Source organism: Halichoerus grypus, chromosome 6, assembly GCF_964656455.1.
Source record: "Halichoerus grypus chromosome 6, mHalGry1.hap1.1, whole genome shotgun sequence".
NCBI lineage: Eukaryota > Metazoa > Chordata > Mammalia > Carnivora > Phocidae > Halichoerus > Halichoerus grypus.
This window is the reverse complement of record NC_135717.1, coordinates 62,090,899-62,105,353: the sequence shown is the minus strand read 5'-3', so window position 1 is coordinate 62,105,353 and position 14,455 is coordinate 62,090,899. Positions and strand designations below refer to the sequence as shown.

At 34.1% G+C, this 14,455-nt stretch overlaps 1 protein-coding gene across 2 annotated transcripts in view; it reads right to left on the bottom strand.

Moving 5' to 3' along the window:
• Positions 1 to 14,455, bottom strand: part of LOC118551008 (ankyrin repeat domain-containing protein 26-like) — a 131,696-nt gene that overhangs the window by 44,517 nt on the left and 72,724 nt on the right. For both annotated transcript variants that reach the window (XM_078075238.1, XM_078075240.1), the window contains 7 exons: positions 13,067 to 13,250; positions 11,979 to 12,116; positions 9,546 to 10,502; positions 7,943 to 8,095; positions 4,071 to 4,141; positions 3,648 to 3,741; positions 396 to 508 (listed from right to left, as the gene is read on the bottom strand). In XM_078075238.1, coding sequence (XP_077931364.1) covers positions 396 to 508; positions 3,648 to 3,741; positions 4,071 to 4,141; positions 7,943 to 8,095; positions 9,546 to 10,502; positions 11,979 to 12,116; positions 13,067 to 13,250 — 1,710 coding nt within the window. The remainder of the gene's footprint in view (positions 1 to 395; positions 509 to 3,647; positions 3,742 to 4,070; positions 4,142 to 7,942; positions 8,096 to 9,545; positions 10,503 to 11,978; positions 12,117 to 13,066; positions 13,251 to 14,455) is intronic.

Genomic DNA, 14,455 nt, shown 5'->3' with positions numbered 1-14,455 from the left:
AAGACTGGTGAATCACTGAAATTAATATACTTTATGTTGGTTAACTGATTTAAATTTAAAAAATAATATAAAAAAAAAGAAAATATAAGCCAAACCAAGATAACTTTTGATATGATTAAACAGTGACACAGGTTTTTAGATATTAAAATACTTGTTGGAAGGGAAGAACACTATTAACAGGAAATATTACCAAAGACAAAAGATATCTTGCAGAAACTCTTCAACATGGACAATGAAACTTACAGTTGTTATTGTTAAAGGAACTGTTGTTATTATTTAAGGAATCATTAAAGAGTAAGTGTAATATTTTGGCAAGTATTTGTATTTAATAAAGTAAAATTACATTTAAATCAGTTAATTAATGGTTAAAATTATCTGAAATATTACAGTCTTACCTAGTAATCTCTTTTTCTAATTCACCATTTTTCTTCATTTCTTGATCCAAACTACATTCCAGAGATTGTTTCAACTGAATAAATTTCTTTATCTGTCCCTTTTCATCATCAGACTTTGAAAAAAATTTTTAAAGAAAATTATATTTAAAAATCTAGATACTCATTCTTCTCTCATAAAATATTATTTCTCATGAATTCATAAGTAATAAAGTGTTTAGAAAGGCTCATAAACTACATTTTATAAATTTCATAAATTTATAATTTTAAATTTATATAATGTAGTTTGAAATTTATAATTTTAAGTTTTACATAATATAGTTTTATAAACCTGATGCCAATAAGTACAAATTTCAAATATAAGGACCTTTCTTAAAAACAGCTTAAACTGATTTTACATTTTCATCATTATTTTTTCTAGAATTCCCAAAATTTACTTGTTAAATACAGAGGTTCTTACCCATATTAATACTAAGTGTTAATGAAAAATTTTAAAAAGTGGTTATATTTACATTTTAGTTTCTAAAGATGCCCTAGAAATATTTTCATCCAAAGCTTAAGATACTCTGGGTTTTGTGAGATCATACCTTTTTAAGATAATCTCTGAAAAATTCCCATGCAGTCCCCATTACAGTTTTGATGATCGTCTGACTTTAGAATGAGATACTCTCATTCTATGCTAGCATTGCAAGCATCTCCGCAAGGTTTCAATTTCTTCTTTTCTATTAACTACCTTTCTCTTTAAATAAAGTTTAAGTCTTCTCGATATTACATAAAAACTTTTGCTTAACTCTTGCAGCTTTTTCTATCATCCTGCTTCTCCCCTTTCACTGGACTTGAGCATTCTTTAATGTGTCATCTCATCCACAGATTCATCTTTCCAACACTTATTTTCTTCTTTTACACTAAAATCGGAGTTTCAATCCTGGAATTCCACTAAAAAATTTTGAGGGTCATCAAGGATCTTTTTTTTAAAGTCTTTATCCTGCTTTACTTCTCAGCAACAGCTGAAAACAATGACCATACCCTCCCTCTGCTCTCTAATCCCATTTTATTTCTAAATGACAGCAATCGCTGTTAGTCCCTGACCCTTGCTATTGCTCTTATCAAATCCTCTCAGAGTTGGTTAAATCTCAAGGCTTCAAAACCAGATTCTCTAATCTATATTTCCAGCCTTGACCCCTTTACTGAGGTCATCTCTACTTTTTGATCTTCCTTCTAGTTCCTCATAGACAATATTCTCAACCACACACTCAAAAACCATTACCTGATGCGGATTAGCTTTATACACAGCTCATTTTTTTAATCATTTAAAATTTATTTATTTGAAATAGAGAGAGCATGAATACGGGAACGAGCAGAGGGAGAGGGAGAAGCAGACTCCCAGCTGAGCAGGGCTTGATCTCAGGACCCTGAGATCATGGTCTGAGCCGAAAGAAGGCACTTAACTGACTGAGCCACCCGGGTACCCCTAGACAGCTAATCTTGTACATTTTATGTTGACTCTTTTTGGTATTACTTTGAGTGTATTGTTATTTTGTCATCTCAGGGGGCACCCTTACCCTTAGGATGCTGACCACCATACTCTGTCTTGCTTTTCTTTTCTGATGCAAATGTTTCTCACAAGGGTCAGACTATCAATTGTTTGCCTTTGTTTTCTTTTGAATAATTTCCTATTCCATAGAGATTGGATCTTATGGAAGTCTTCTTCTAAAGTTCTTTTCAGACACATAGTTGACTATATGGTTTCGAAGCTTAAGTCAGCCTAGAGCTATCTCTTCTATCCAATTCAGACTCTTCATCTCAAAACTATGTCGATCAAATATCTTAACCCAGGTAGTCTCTGGCCTGGGGATTCAGGAGACAAAATCCTTCTAGAGATGTTAGGACTATGGACTGAGTTGGTTGAAAGCTAAGTTTTTGTTTCACAGGGTAGACCTTAAAGTGGCTAATAATTTTATGTCATAACCCTAATTCATTTCCATTGGAATCTACAGAATACCTACAGATATTCTTACAAACTTTACAAGATTTGATACCTTCCTTAATAGATTTCTATATGACACTGTAGGGGGACAACTTCTGGCATTCTCATTCACATACTGTCACGTTACTTACTCAATGAAAACTATAGTAATACAATGTGACTAATTTATAGGAAATCTAGAAAAAAAATAATTTTTGATGCTTCTTTGGCCACAAAAAGGACCAGTCAACAGAATGTGCTAGTTCCCCTGATAGGTATAGCTGTATAATGAAATTTGCAAGGATGCAGCTTTTGTTACTAAAAGAAACTAGTGGTAGGTGCATCTACCTCATTGTTCCAACTTAGGACTCACAATGCAGTCTTCTCATCTTAAATCATTGGTAGCCTCTCCTATGAAGGAGGGTATAAGTGGCATGATAATCCGGTTCTGCTTGGTAAATAGTTATATAGTTTTCACTACATATCAATAAGTTAGAATCCAGGATTGCACATTAATCTTTTCTGAGATTGGATTGTTAAATCTCTGAAAGGCTGATTAACTCAAATTAATGAAAAAAAAATTAGTTCCTGAACTTGCAGTGAATGCTAGGAGTACTGTTACTATGTAAGGCCCTGATTGAGCAGTCATTTCCACTTTTTCACTGGCATCTCTTTTCCTTTTCAAAATCCAACAAAGAGAAAAATATATTCCTTTCAGAAAAATGTTTGCATAATGACCTAGTAGTCATTCTTGATGAAGACAACAAATTACAAATTTATAATTACAAATCACAACAAATTATCATGAAAGTAATCCATTCTCAAATCTCACTGAAGGGTTTGGATTACAAGAGAAAGTCAGAATTCAAGATCAAATTATTACTCAAAGTTTGGGAATTTTTAAACATACTGAAAAATATTAGTAGGGACTCTGACGTTTGTATACCAATACTCACAGCAGCATTACTAACAATAGCCAAAAGGTGGAAAAACTCAATTGTCCACTGCCAGATAGATAAATAAAATGTGGTATGTATAAAATATTGCATATCTTAGACTACCACAATCTTTTTTATTACAATCTTACTATAAAAATTATTAATTTACGAATTCAGTCAACTTCATCTATAAAGAGGAATTATACTACCAGTAGAAAGTAGCAACCATATGAATATAATAAACATTTTTATCAGTGAGAATTTTCATATTATCCAAAATAGTCTTATATACTAGTACTAGAGAAATAAAAATTCCTTTTCAGCAGGACAGAAATTAAGAGACTGACTCACCGAACTTGTACTTAACAGGTTTTCCTGAAGTTGTTCAATTTTGCCCGCTTGTTTTTTGACTGTAACTTTTAACTTGGCATTTTCAACTTCAAGCCTAAAATGAATATTTTAAAATTATTCTCACACATAAATTATAAAAGTACCGTATAATTTCTAAACAAACATCTGAAGGTCTTACAAAATTCTTAAAAATTTAAAAAGTAGATTTGGCAATTGTGCCATTTTTCTGGTTGTGTTTTATAGTTAATGTGCAAAATTTAAAGATAAAATGCAAAATTTATGTATTTCCAAATAGCACAAAGCTGAAATTTTTACCCAGCTTAACAATGATGTACTTATTATCATAACTGATATATTTCTCATACTACACTGCTTATCTGCTTTATAAATACTCGTTATTTTCTGTACTGCTTTAAATTGTACTTTTGCACGTGATCTTTCAACGTCTCAATACATCTTACAGCCTCTGCATGTCGATCTTGCGCTTCTTGCAACTAAAAAAGAAAAAAAAGAAATATTTTAACTACTGGTAATCTAGCATAAAACCACCATCAGCTGTTTTTGTAAATAAAATTCTAGTGGACACAGCCACACTCTCCTCTACATACTGATTTATGGCTACAGCAGATTTGAACTGCTGCAACAGAGACCTATGGCCTACAAAGCCTAAAATATTTACAGGGACTCTGCTTCTCTCTCTCTCTCTCCCTATGCCCTTCCCCACTGTTCCTTCTCTCTCTCAAATAAATAAAATCTTAAAATAAAATAAAATATTTACAGTCCTCTTACAGAAAAGTTTGCTGACTTCTCTAGTTACTAACATGTCACGTTTTTAATGTTTTTAAATTATATTTTATCAGCTAAACCTACAAATTTATATATTGGTCAAAGGGGGAAAGATAGGAAATTACCTTATGGTAAACATTTCTATTTTTGTATTCTAAGTACCACATCAATTATAGTTTTAAATATTCACATATGTGAATGACCATGGCCGTTCCAGTGATTATAAAAGTTAACATGTTGCTTTCAGTGACAACTAGATATTTCATGGAATAGTATGAGAGGCATTATCTTCGTAGGAACCAGAATGCCTGGGGTCTGAATCCCAACTCACTGGGTATTAGCTGTGTGACCTGGAACAAATTACTTAAAATTTCTGTGTCTCAGTTTCTTCTCTGTAAAATGAAGATAATAATAGTATCTACCACACTGGGATGTTGGGAAGATTAATTTAGGAAATTTACATGAACTATTTATTTTTATTTTTATTTTTAAAAGATTGTATTTATTTGACAGAGAGAGAGACAGCGAGAGAGGGAACACAAGCAGGGGGAGTGGGAGAGGGAGAAGCAGGCTTCCGGCGGAGCAGAGAGCCCGATGCAGCACTTGATCCCAGCACCCTGGGATCATGACCTGAGCCGAAGGCAGACACTTAACAACTGAGCCACCCAGGTGCCCCTATACATGAACTATTTAGAAGGGTAGGTGGCACACACCAAATTCTGTCTGCAATTAGCATTATTATTGTTGCTGTAGGTTATGTTCTAATAATATTTGATATTTTAGGCAGATGGCAGGCCAATGAAAGTGGTCTCTTATACAAGTTATACTGAAATGGTTCTTCATACCACTGAAAGTGGCAGCAAATGGGGAGCATGAGGCCCAGAATACATCCTCAGTACTTCAAAAAACTTTTACCAATTCCACTAGCTAACAGTACTTGTTTCCACTTATAATAATTTTAACTTACTTCCTCTCTATACTACTCAGTGGACAATCTCATGTACTAGAGTGCAAATAGTACCTCCTAGACTGAGTAATAAATATGTACATGACCATCAGAGGCAAGGTAAAGCCACTGACGTGGAAATAATGGACTCTTGCTAAATCAACATTCCCAAATCATTTCATGTTTATATTATCTTAGCAACTGTCTGTGTTACACTGCTTTAGCAAGTACTCTGATGAATACATTAAGGCTATGTGGTATGGCATATCAGAAAAAACTGTCCCCAGGGGCGCCTGGCTGGCTGCTCAGTGGGAAGGACATGCGACTCTTGACCTTGGGCTCATGAGTTCAAGCCCCACAATGGGTGTAGAAATTACATAAATAAATAAATACACAAACAAACAAACTTTAAAAAAGAAAGGTAAAAAAAAAAAAAAAAAGAAAAAAGAAAAGCTGTGCCCGGAGCTTCATAGTTGGTAAAGTAATCTCAGTACTGGCTACAAAATGAAGAAAGGCAAATTTAGACTGTTTTTCCACAGTGAGGGGGAAAAAACAAGCATTTGATTGAACAGTTCTCCTGTGTCAGATTAAATGCTTTCAATTTTACATTCAATTGCTTAAAATACATTTAGAATAAAAGCTTTGTTATGTCAATGTTTTCAATCAGAAATTATTGATATGGTAAAGTACTTAATTTTATCCTAAACACTGTTAAGTTAAAATATTCTCAATTTATACAAGGATAGGTACCATGCATATCCCATATTTTCCCCCTTAGATAAATGTGTACTTAGAAAGACAAAATTATCTCTCATGAAAAAAATAAAACCAATGTAAAATAAAGGACTAAATTGTTCTGCATAGACTAGATGAGACAAGTGTGAAGAGAGTAAAGTCAGTGGGAATTAGAAGAGTCAGAGAGAGCTTCATGGAGAATGAGAGACTATGAGCCAGGTCTGAGTAGTGTCGGATTAGGCAAGAGGAAGGGAAAGTAAAAGGACAGAAAGGACAGCATGAGTAAAAGGCTGAGAGATGGTGAAATCAACCCAATTAACTCAGAGGATAAAATCTGATGGCAGGGAAATAAAAACAGATGTCCAGACAATAATTAAATCAACGTTCAGAGCAGCATTATTAATGGCCATAAAGTGGGAAACAACCCAAAGGTGCATCAAATGAAGAATGAACAAAGGTTTTGGCCCACAATGGAGTACTGTTTGACAATTAAAAAAAAAAAAAGAAAATGAAGCACTGATATATGCTATAACACAGATGAACCCTGAAAACATTAAGTGAAAGAAGCTAGTCACAAAGGACCACACATTGTGTGACCCCCTTTATATGAAATATTCAGAATAGGCAACTCTATAGAGGCTGGAAGTAGACTGGTGGTTGCCTGAGGCTGGGGGCTCAAGGGCTAAGGGTTTCTTTTCAGGGTGATGAAAATGTTCTACTTGATGGCAGTGATAGTTGCACAACTCTATGAATATAATCAGAAACACTGAACTATACATGTTAAATGGGTGAATTGTATGGTATGTGCATTATATCTCAATAAAGTTTTTAAAAAATCCAATGGGGGCACCTGTGTGGCTCAGTCATTAAGCGGCTGCCTTCGGCTCAGGTCATGGTCCCAGGGTCCTGGGATCAAGCCCCACATCAGGCTCCTTGCTCGGCGGGAAGCCTGCTTCTCCCTCGCCCACTCCCCCTGCTTGTGTTCCCTCTCTCGCTGTGTCTCTCTCTGTCAAATAAATAAAATCTTTAAAAAAAAAAAAAATCCAATGGCAGGACCCATTCTTAATTTCTTAATTCTCTCTTTTGGGTGTATATACCACACATGATCTGAATATTTCTAGGCATTTACAATATATCTAAAAGGAAAAGACAATGAAGGAAATGCCTAAGTTCAACTGGTTTGTAAAATGACTTTTCTGTACAAGTTATCCTAAAATCAATACAGATTCTATATCCGTTCATAAAAGTGAACATGAGAAATAAGACCATTGTCTGAAACATTCCATTAAAGATTATCTTCTGATTTCATATGGCTCACCTCATCATGGTAACAGAGAGATCATTAAAAAACATTGCACCTGGGTGGCTCAGTTGGTTAAGCATCCAACTCATGATTTCAGCTCAGGATCATGGAATCGAGCTGGCGTGGGGCTCTGTGCTAGGCAGGGAGTCTGCTCGAGATTCTCTCCCTCAGCCTCTCCCCCTACTCACGCGTGTGCATGCGCACGCACTTTCGCTCTCTCTCAAATACTACATAAATCTTTAAAAAAATTGTACAGTAGGAAAAAAAAGTCCCTCAATTTCTGTGAGGAATGATGCATAAGTCTCAACTTTCCTAAGGGTAAATACTGTAAGAAAAAAAAATGTATAACACAAATAGCAGAATGAAAGTCAAAGTTTAAGAAATAAGTGCATTGTGAAGATACTAAAATTACACTAAATTATAATGAAAATACAAAAGAAAATGGTCCATGGAAATCAGCATCCTAAAACACTTTATATTAACCTGCTACAGATTAACTGTTGACATGCTACATTTAATACATACCTGACTTCTGATTTGACCTAATTTCTTCCTCAAATCCTGAGTCTCATCTTCTAAATTAATACGGCAACGTGATGTAACCTCCAGCGAAGCCTCTGACATAGATTGTTTTTTTAGGGCATCAGCCAGTTCTAGTTGAAGGTGTCTCACAGCTACCTAATAAGACGTTTCTGTTACTGATTTTATAAATTATCTTACTATTAAGTTATGTTAATAATATATAACTCTAACATATGTACTTCAAAAAATATCACCACATACAGGTGTTATCCTCCTGCCTAGTCAGTGTTATGTTACTTAGGTAATTAATTCAGCCCCACTATCCATTCCTTGTTGATGAATCTGCAAAGCTTCCCACCCTACTGAAGTCTCAAAAAGAAATGGGTATATAGGTGGGCCTAGCAGTGGTAAATTCTACATGATGAAATGTTTTCCCTCTTTTTCATTAGAGGCTTAAATTAATGTCAAAGTTCCTCACATATTCAATCCTCTGCTCAAATCCTTCCAATAGATCACTATCTCAGAACAAAAGTGAAGTCATTCTAATGGGCTTCAAGGCCCTAGATAACCTGGCTTTCACCTCCCTCCCTGACCTCCATTCCTGCTACAGTACAAGAATCTTGCCACCCCCCATTAATCCGAAAATGGAGATCCAATGCCAAATTAATATATTACAGATACAATTCTCTTTGTTTTGGAAGGCAGCTATGCTCACCACTATACCACCAACGCAGATCAATTCTCTTTGTTTTGGACAAACTTATGCCCAAATGATAGTCATTGAGCTTTGAAATAAGCAAATTATTTGTAAAATTGCCTTAAAAAATTATAAATAGCAGTGGGAAGATTAAATCAAACAGTTTTGCTAAAGCTCACCACACTTGTCCCAAATTATGATTTAATGAAAAGTGCCTGCAAAGGGTTAAAAGGTCATAAGATACATGATTTCAGACTAAAAATTCAAACTTATATAAATAAAAATAAAATTATTCCAACCTAAAATGTATAAAAAGCTACCAAAGGAAAAGTACTGAGATACAGCATCTACACTTCAGTTCACGTGGGAAATCTGGAGTAAACCGTCAAGTGAATCCACTTAATTGAATCTCAATTTCAACATGCTCATTGCAGGTATGAACATTTCCATTTATCTGTTCATCATGGTATTAAAATGTGGTGACAAAGATTAAAATTATTATTTTAGCAGTATAAGACTAAATTATTAGTATCAGCCTACTATTAACAATTTATAACTTAACCTCTTAAACTTTCATAGATGACACAACAATTTTATTCAAATTAAAGCACCTCTCAAGTCTAATTTTTATTTGCTGGATACAAGTTATGCTGAATCATAGTCTATATATTTTTTATATTCAACTAGATTCAAAATTCAGCCATAATCATTCAGGTCATGATCTCGGGGTCATGAGGTGGATTTCTCTGATGTGGAGACCTCTTGGGATTCTCCCTCCCTCTCCCTCTGCCCCACTCCCATTCATGTGCAGGTGCACTCTTTCTCTCTAAAAATAATAATAATAATCAAGTATTACTTTGAATTTTCTCTTAGAAAGCTTGAAAAATATTTATCTTTCTGGATACTTACTTCTCTTTCTACTTTCTCCTTTTCATACTGATACATTCTTTCTTTTAAAAGATTACATTCATTGATTAACTCTCTATTGCTTGCTTCCAGCAAAAGACCGTGTTTTTCACTTTCAGCTTGAAGTTTTTTTACGATATCCTGAAACTGGTCTTGGATATTAATTACTACATTTTCTTTACTGGCAGCTTTGTTGTGAGCATCATCTAGTTGCTGTTGAAGCAGCATATTTTCACTTTGTAGTTGAGATAATCTCTCCACTAAGGATTCCTGCTTTCCAATGAATTTATTCACTTTATCTTGTTCATTTTGATACATGTGTTCCATTTCCTTTTTCTGACACTGTGTTTGACTTAGGTCTCTTTGTACACATTCTAAAACCAAAGTCTTTTCCCTGAGAGCATCTCTTGTGTGATGGAGCTCAATTTCTAAAGTATTGAATTTACTTTCAGCTTTAGAAAGGTTTTGAGAAAGAAGCTCATTGTTTTCTTTTAGGTTAGACACATCAAAATTCAGTTTGTCCTGCAGACGAAACCATTCATCTTTTGCTCTCTGGAAAGCAAGTTCTAGGTCTCTTTTTGACGCCTGACTTTGATCATAATCCTCTAGAGCAGTAGCTAGTCTAGCTCGATATGATCCAACTTTTGTGTCCAGTCTTTCTTTGTTTTGCTTTTCATTCTCCAGTTTAGACTTTAGCATTGTATTCTCAGTGGTCAGAGCATTAATCTGTCCACTATATTCTAATTCTGTTTTTGTTAATGTTTCCTCATTCAGTTTTATGGTCTTTAGAAGACTGACATTCTTTTCTTTCATAATTTCAATGTCTTCACAATATTTACTTTCCATTTCCTGGTTCTTATTGTTTATTGTGTCTATTTCCAGTCTTAGCATGGCAATTTCATCCTGCCACATGTGGGTTTTAGGCAACAGATCTTTTTCTTCTTTATGACTATTAGACATCTAAGTAAAACAAAGGAGACTTTTAGCTGGAACTCAATAAAATGACATTATCCTGATTTTCTCTGAAATTAAAGAATAACCTATGTTTATACAATGAATAGGTTGCAGTAAGTGGATATCCCAACTGGAAAAAAATAAAGTTGGGTCCAAACCTCAAACTTTATACAAGCATAAATTCCCAGTTTCAAAAATTTAATTGAAGACAGTGAATGCATGAAAGGAAAAAAGAAACCAAGACAAAATTTTTAAGAATCTCAGAACTGGAAAGGTCTTTCTCTGATTTTCAACAAACCCAGAAAGCCTGAAATAAAAGATTAATAAATCTGATTACACTAAAAATTGAATTTACAGTCTGATATCTAACACAGCTACCCCACAATAAAATCCCTAGCTCTGCATTTATTTTGACAGATTAAATTTCCTAAAATTCTTTTTTCCTGACAATATTCCATAGAAATTCTACTTTTCTAACATTTCTATAGTCACTTATAAGAATTACATCTACTGATAACTGACAAATCTAGGCACTATACTATAAACACTTCTACCGACATCAGTGAACTTTTTAGTTATCACAAATCTAGAATGGAGAGGTTTAAAATATTAAGTGAGCTGCAGGACTTTCCCCAGGTCTTCTTACTCCACTACTAGTGCTCTTACACCAAACCGCAGCTCTTCTCTAGTGTAAATCAAAAATACAAAAGAAGCCTTATATTTCAAAATACTGATGGTAAATAAGGTAAAATTTATACAGCTCTTAGAAAAATCATGAGATTATTTGCTGCTGCAATAAATTTTATTTCCTCTTCATGATGTTTAAAATGTTTAAAATAGGGGAAAATACACTGAGCTATTTTATTAGGAATAAAACACTCATCAATAAATTATCATTAGCATATAATTGTTTCAAAAGCGCCTTGTAATGAAATAGGATACTACTTGGAGCAAATTGCTACTTTTCTCAAAAGTAGAGACTAAATCCAAAAGAAAGTCTCTGAACAGGCTACACTCTTCTCCTGTTCATCAGTGGCAGTGTTAAGCTAGCTTCTCTTTCAATACTGAGGTGATGAAGTAACTGCCAAAAATTGAAACATATGTTGTTAGTAGCAATAGTTTTGAGCATGTGGAAAGCTCAACAATTCTTATGGAAAATAATAAAAGCCTCTCCTTTGGATGAGGACATTATGAATGTCACTATTTGACTCTTGCAGACAAACGCATTTAAATTAAGGATATTACTTTATCCACTGGACCAAAAATGTCACCACCCCCTATGCCCCCCCAAATACACACACACACACACACACACACACATATATATGCTTTAAAAATCCTCTATGCTTTCCATGATCTACAGCGTTGGTTTTTAAAATATATATACGCATACATGGAGAAAAAATAATAATTTCAGAAAATAAAATGTATATACATATAAATACATACACACATGGACTTAAAAATAACTAAAGAAAATACCCCAGAATTCATTCTGTTATTAGCCACTTCTATCTCCTTTTGTTTGCAAAGGTGATTCTTTAGAATTCCATCTTGTAATACTCTGGCATTCTGTTCTCGAGAAAGTTGTAACTTAGCGTCATTTCGCTCTTCTACAACCTAGAGACATATTTTCATTAGGATTTTGGATCACACCATTAAAAAAAAAAAAAAGTCAGGGGCGTCTAGGTGGCTCAGTCGGTTAAGCGGCTGCCTTCGGCTCAGGTCATGATCCCAGGGTCCTAGGATCGAGCCCCGCGTTGGGCTCCCTGCTCGGTGGAGAGTCTGCTTCTCCCTCTCCCTCTGCCTGCCTCTCTGCCTACTTGTGCTCTCTCTCTATCTCTCTGCCAAGTAAGTAAATAAAATCTTTAAAAAAAAAATCAAAAGCTTAAGAGAACTTAAAAATAATGTTCAAAAGAGGTAGCCTTTTTAAATACAAGGATTTTATCCTGCATGAATAACTCAAATTTTAATTTAAATGACAGCTAAATTTGTCATAAAGTAAAAATACAAGAAGATATAGTATGTGAAAATAAAATTTCTTTACAAAACATTTAACTGGTTCCATCATAGTCTCAAGGCGATTGAGCCTGTATTTTAACATAAAAAATCCAAAACTGGGGTGCCTGGGTGGCTCAGTTGGTTAAGTGTCCTACCCTGGGTTTTGGCTCAGGTCATGGTCTCAGGGTTGTAAGATCCAAACCTGAGTCGGGCTCTTCACTCAGTGCAGAGTCTGCTTGAGATTCTTTTTCCTCCCTCTCCCTCCCCCTTTACTCCTTCCCTTGCTCATGCTCTCTCTCTAAAAATAAATAAAATCTTAAAAAAAAAAAAAAGGAAACATTCACATTTATCTCAATTTACCTTCAAACCCTTCATTCAGAAAATATATAGAGAGCATATATGAGAAGCCAAAAATTCCAATAAGTTAATATTTTAGCTAAAAATATTATACTTCCTATTAGGATAAAATTAAATTTTTTATCTATTTTATACCTAAATAATATACATTAAATCAAGGGTATATTATAAATCATACTGATGCAAATATGCAATTTTTATCAAAGATTTACCTGGTCCAAATTATTTCTTACAGTCCTCAATTCCGCACCTACTGTTGCAAGAGTAAGTTCAAGTTGTTGTTTCATTTCAACTTCTTTATTATACTGCTCTTCTTTTTCTCTGAATTGCTCCCTCATTTTTTCATATAATTTATCAGCATTTCTTCTTTTTTCTTTTTCTTGTTTTAAGGTAAATCTGCAAATAAATGTGCTTATTTTAAAATGTTTTGTAACTAATAAAAAGTTCATTTTATGATCTGGTTCCACATATGTTGGTTTATTATCCAAATGAAATTTCTATGTTCTCAAATTTTTTCCTTTCTCGGGCTCATGTTTACTTTCTCACTTCAATCTCTTCCAAAAGATATATATAGTTGAAAAGAAGCAATGAGAAAGCATTATGCAGCTTAGTAATAAGTTTTAGTACTAACTCTGGTAGATATTGTAGAGAGAGGAATTTTGAAATTATTCAAGAAAGTTAGAATTAAAATTATCATTTTTCCCATAGAGTCATAATTACTCCTCCATTAGAACAGATAATGTAGTTACTAATTAAAAAGAGAAGTTGCTCTTTATAAAACAGTTTATAAATTCACTAGAAGTAAATTTCTACTTCACAAAACATCACAGGTACCTCCAAAAATAAATTGCAGTCTAAGACAGCACCTGCAGATGTCATTTACACAACATACACCTGCAGATTACGGTGATCCAGGACTAGGCTGGGGAGTCTAGTATCTGTTGCCCTACACATTTTATGTTTCTTCTTCTGCAATATTCTCAATTTACCTTGTTGATTATTCATTTTACATTTTTAAAGATTTTATTTATTTATTTGACAGAGAGAGAGAGCACAAGCAGAGGGAGCAGCAGGCAGAGGGAGAGGGAGAAATAGGCTCCCCGCCGAGCAGACATCTGGAGATGGGGCTCGATCCCAGGACCCTGGGATCATGACCTGAGCCAAAGGCAGACCCTTAACCAACTGAGCCACCCAGGCGCCCCTATTATCCATTTTATAAATCATCTGAAAACCCCTTTTAGAACACAGGATCCATATTAATTAAGTAAACAATAAAGAGTCATCTGTGCTTACAGCATAGACTTTTGGATTAATTTTATAAGAGAGATTTTGAAAAAACTTAGCAGTAATCATTTTCCATTTTACTTTTTAATCGCTGCATATGTTTCAAACTGAATAAATTTTTAAAATTTTTCCTATCTTGAGATAAATGGCCATTTCATACTCTGTTGATGGGCATATAAATTAATATAAACTTCCCAGAGAACAATTTAAAAATAGGATCAAAGACCTTCTTTAAAAATTTTTATACTTTAAGCAAGCAATACTATATTGAAGAATTTAATCCAAGTAAGTAACCAGAATTGTAGAAACAGATTTAT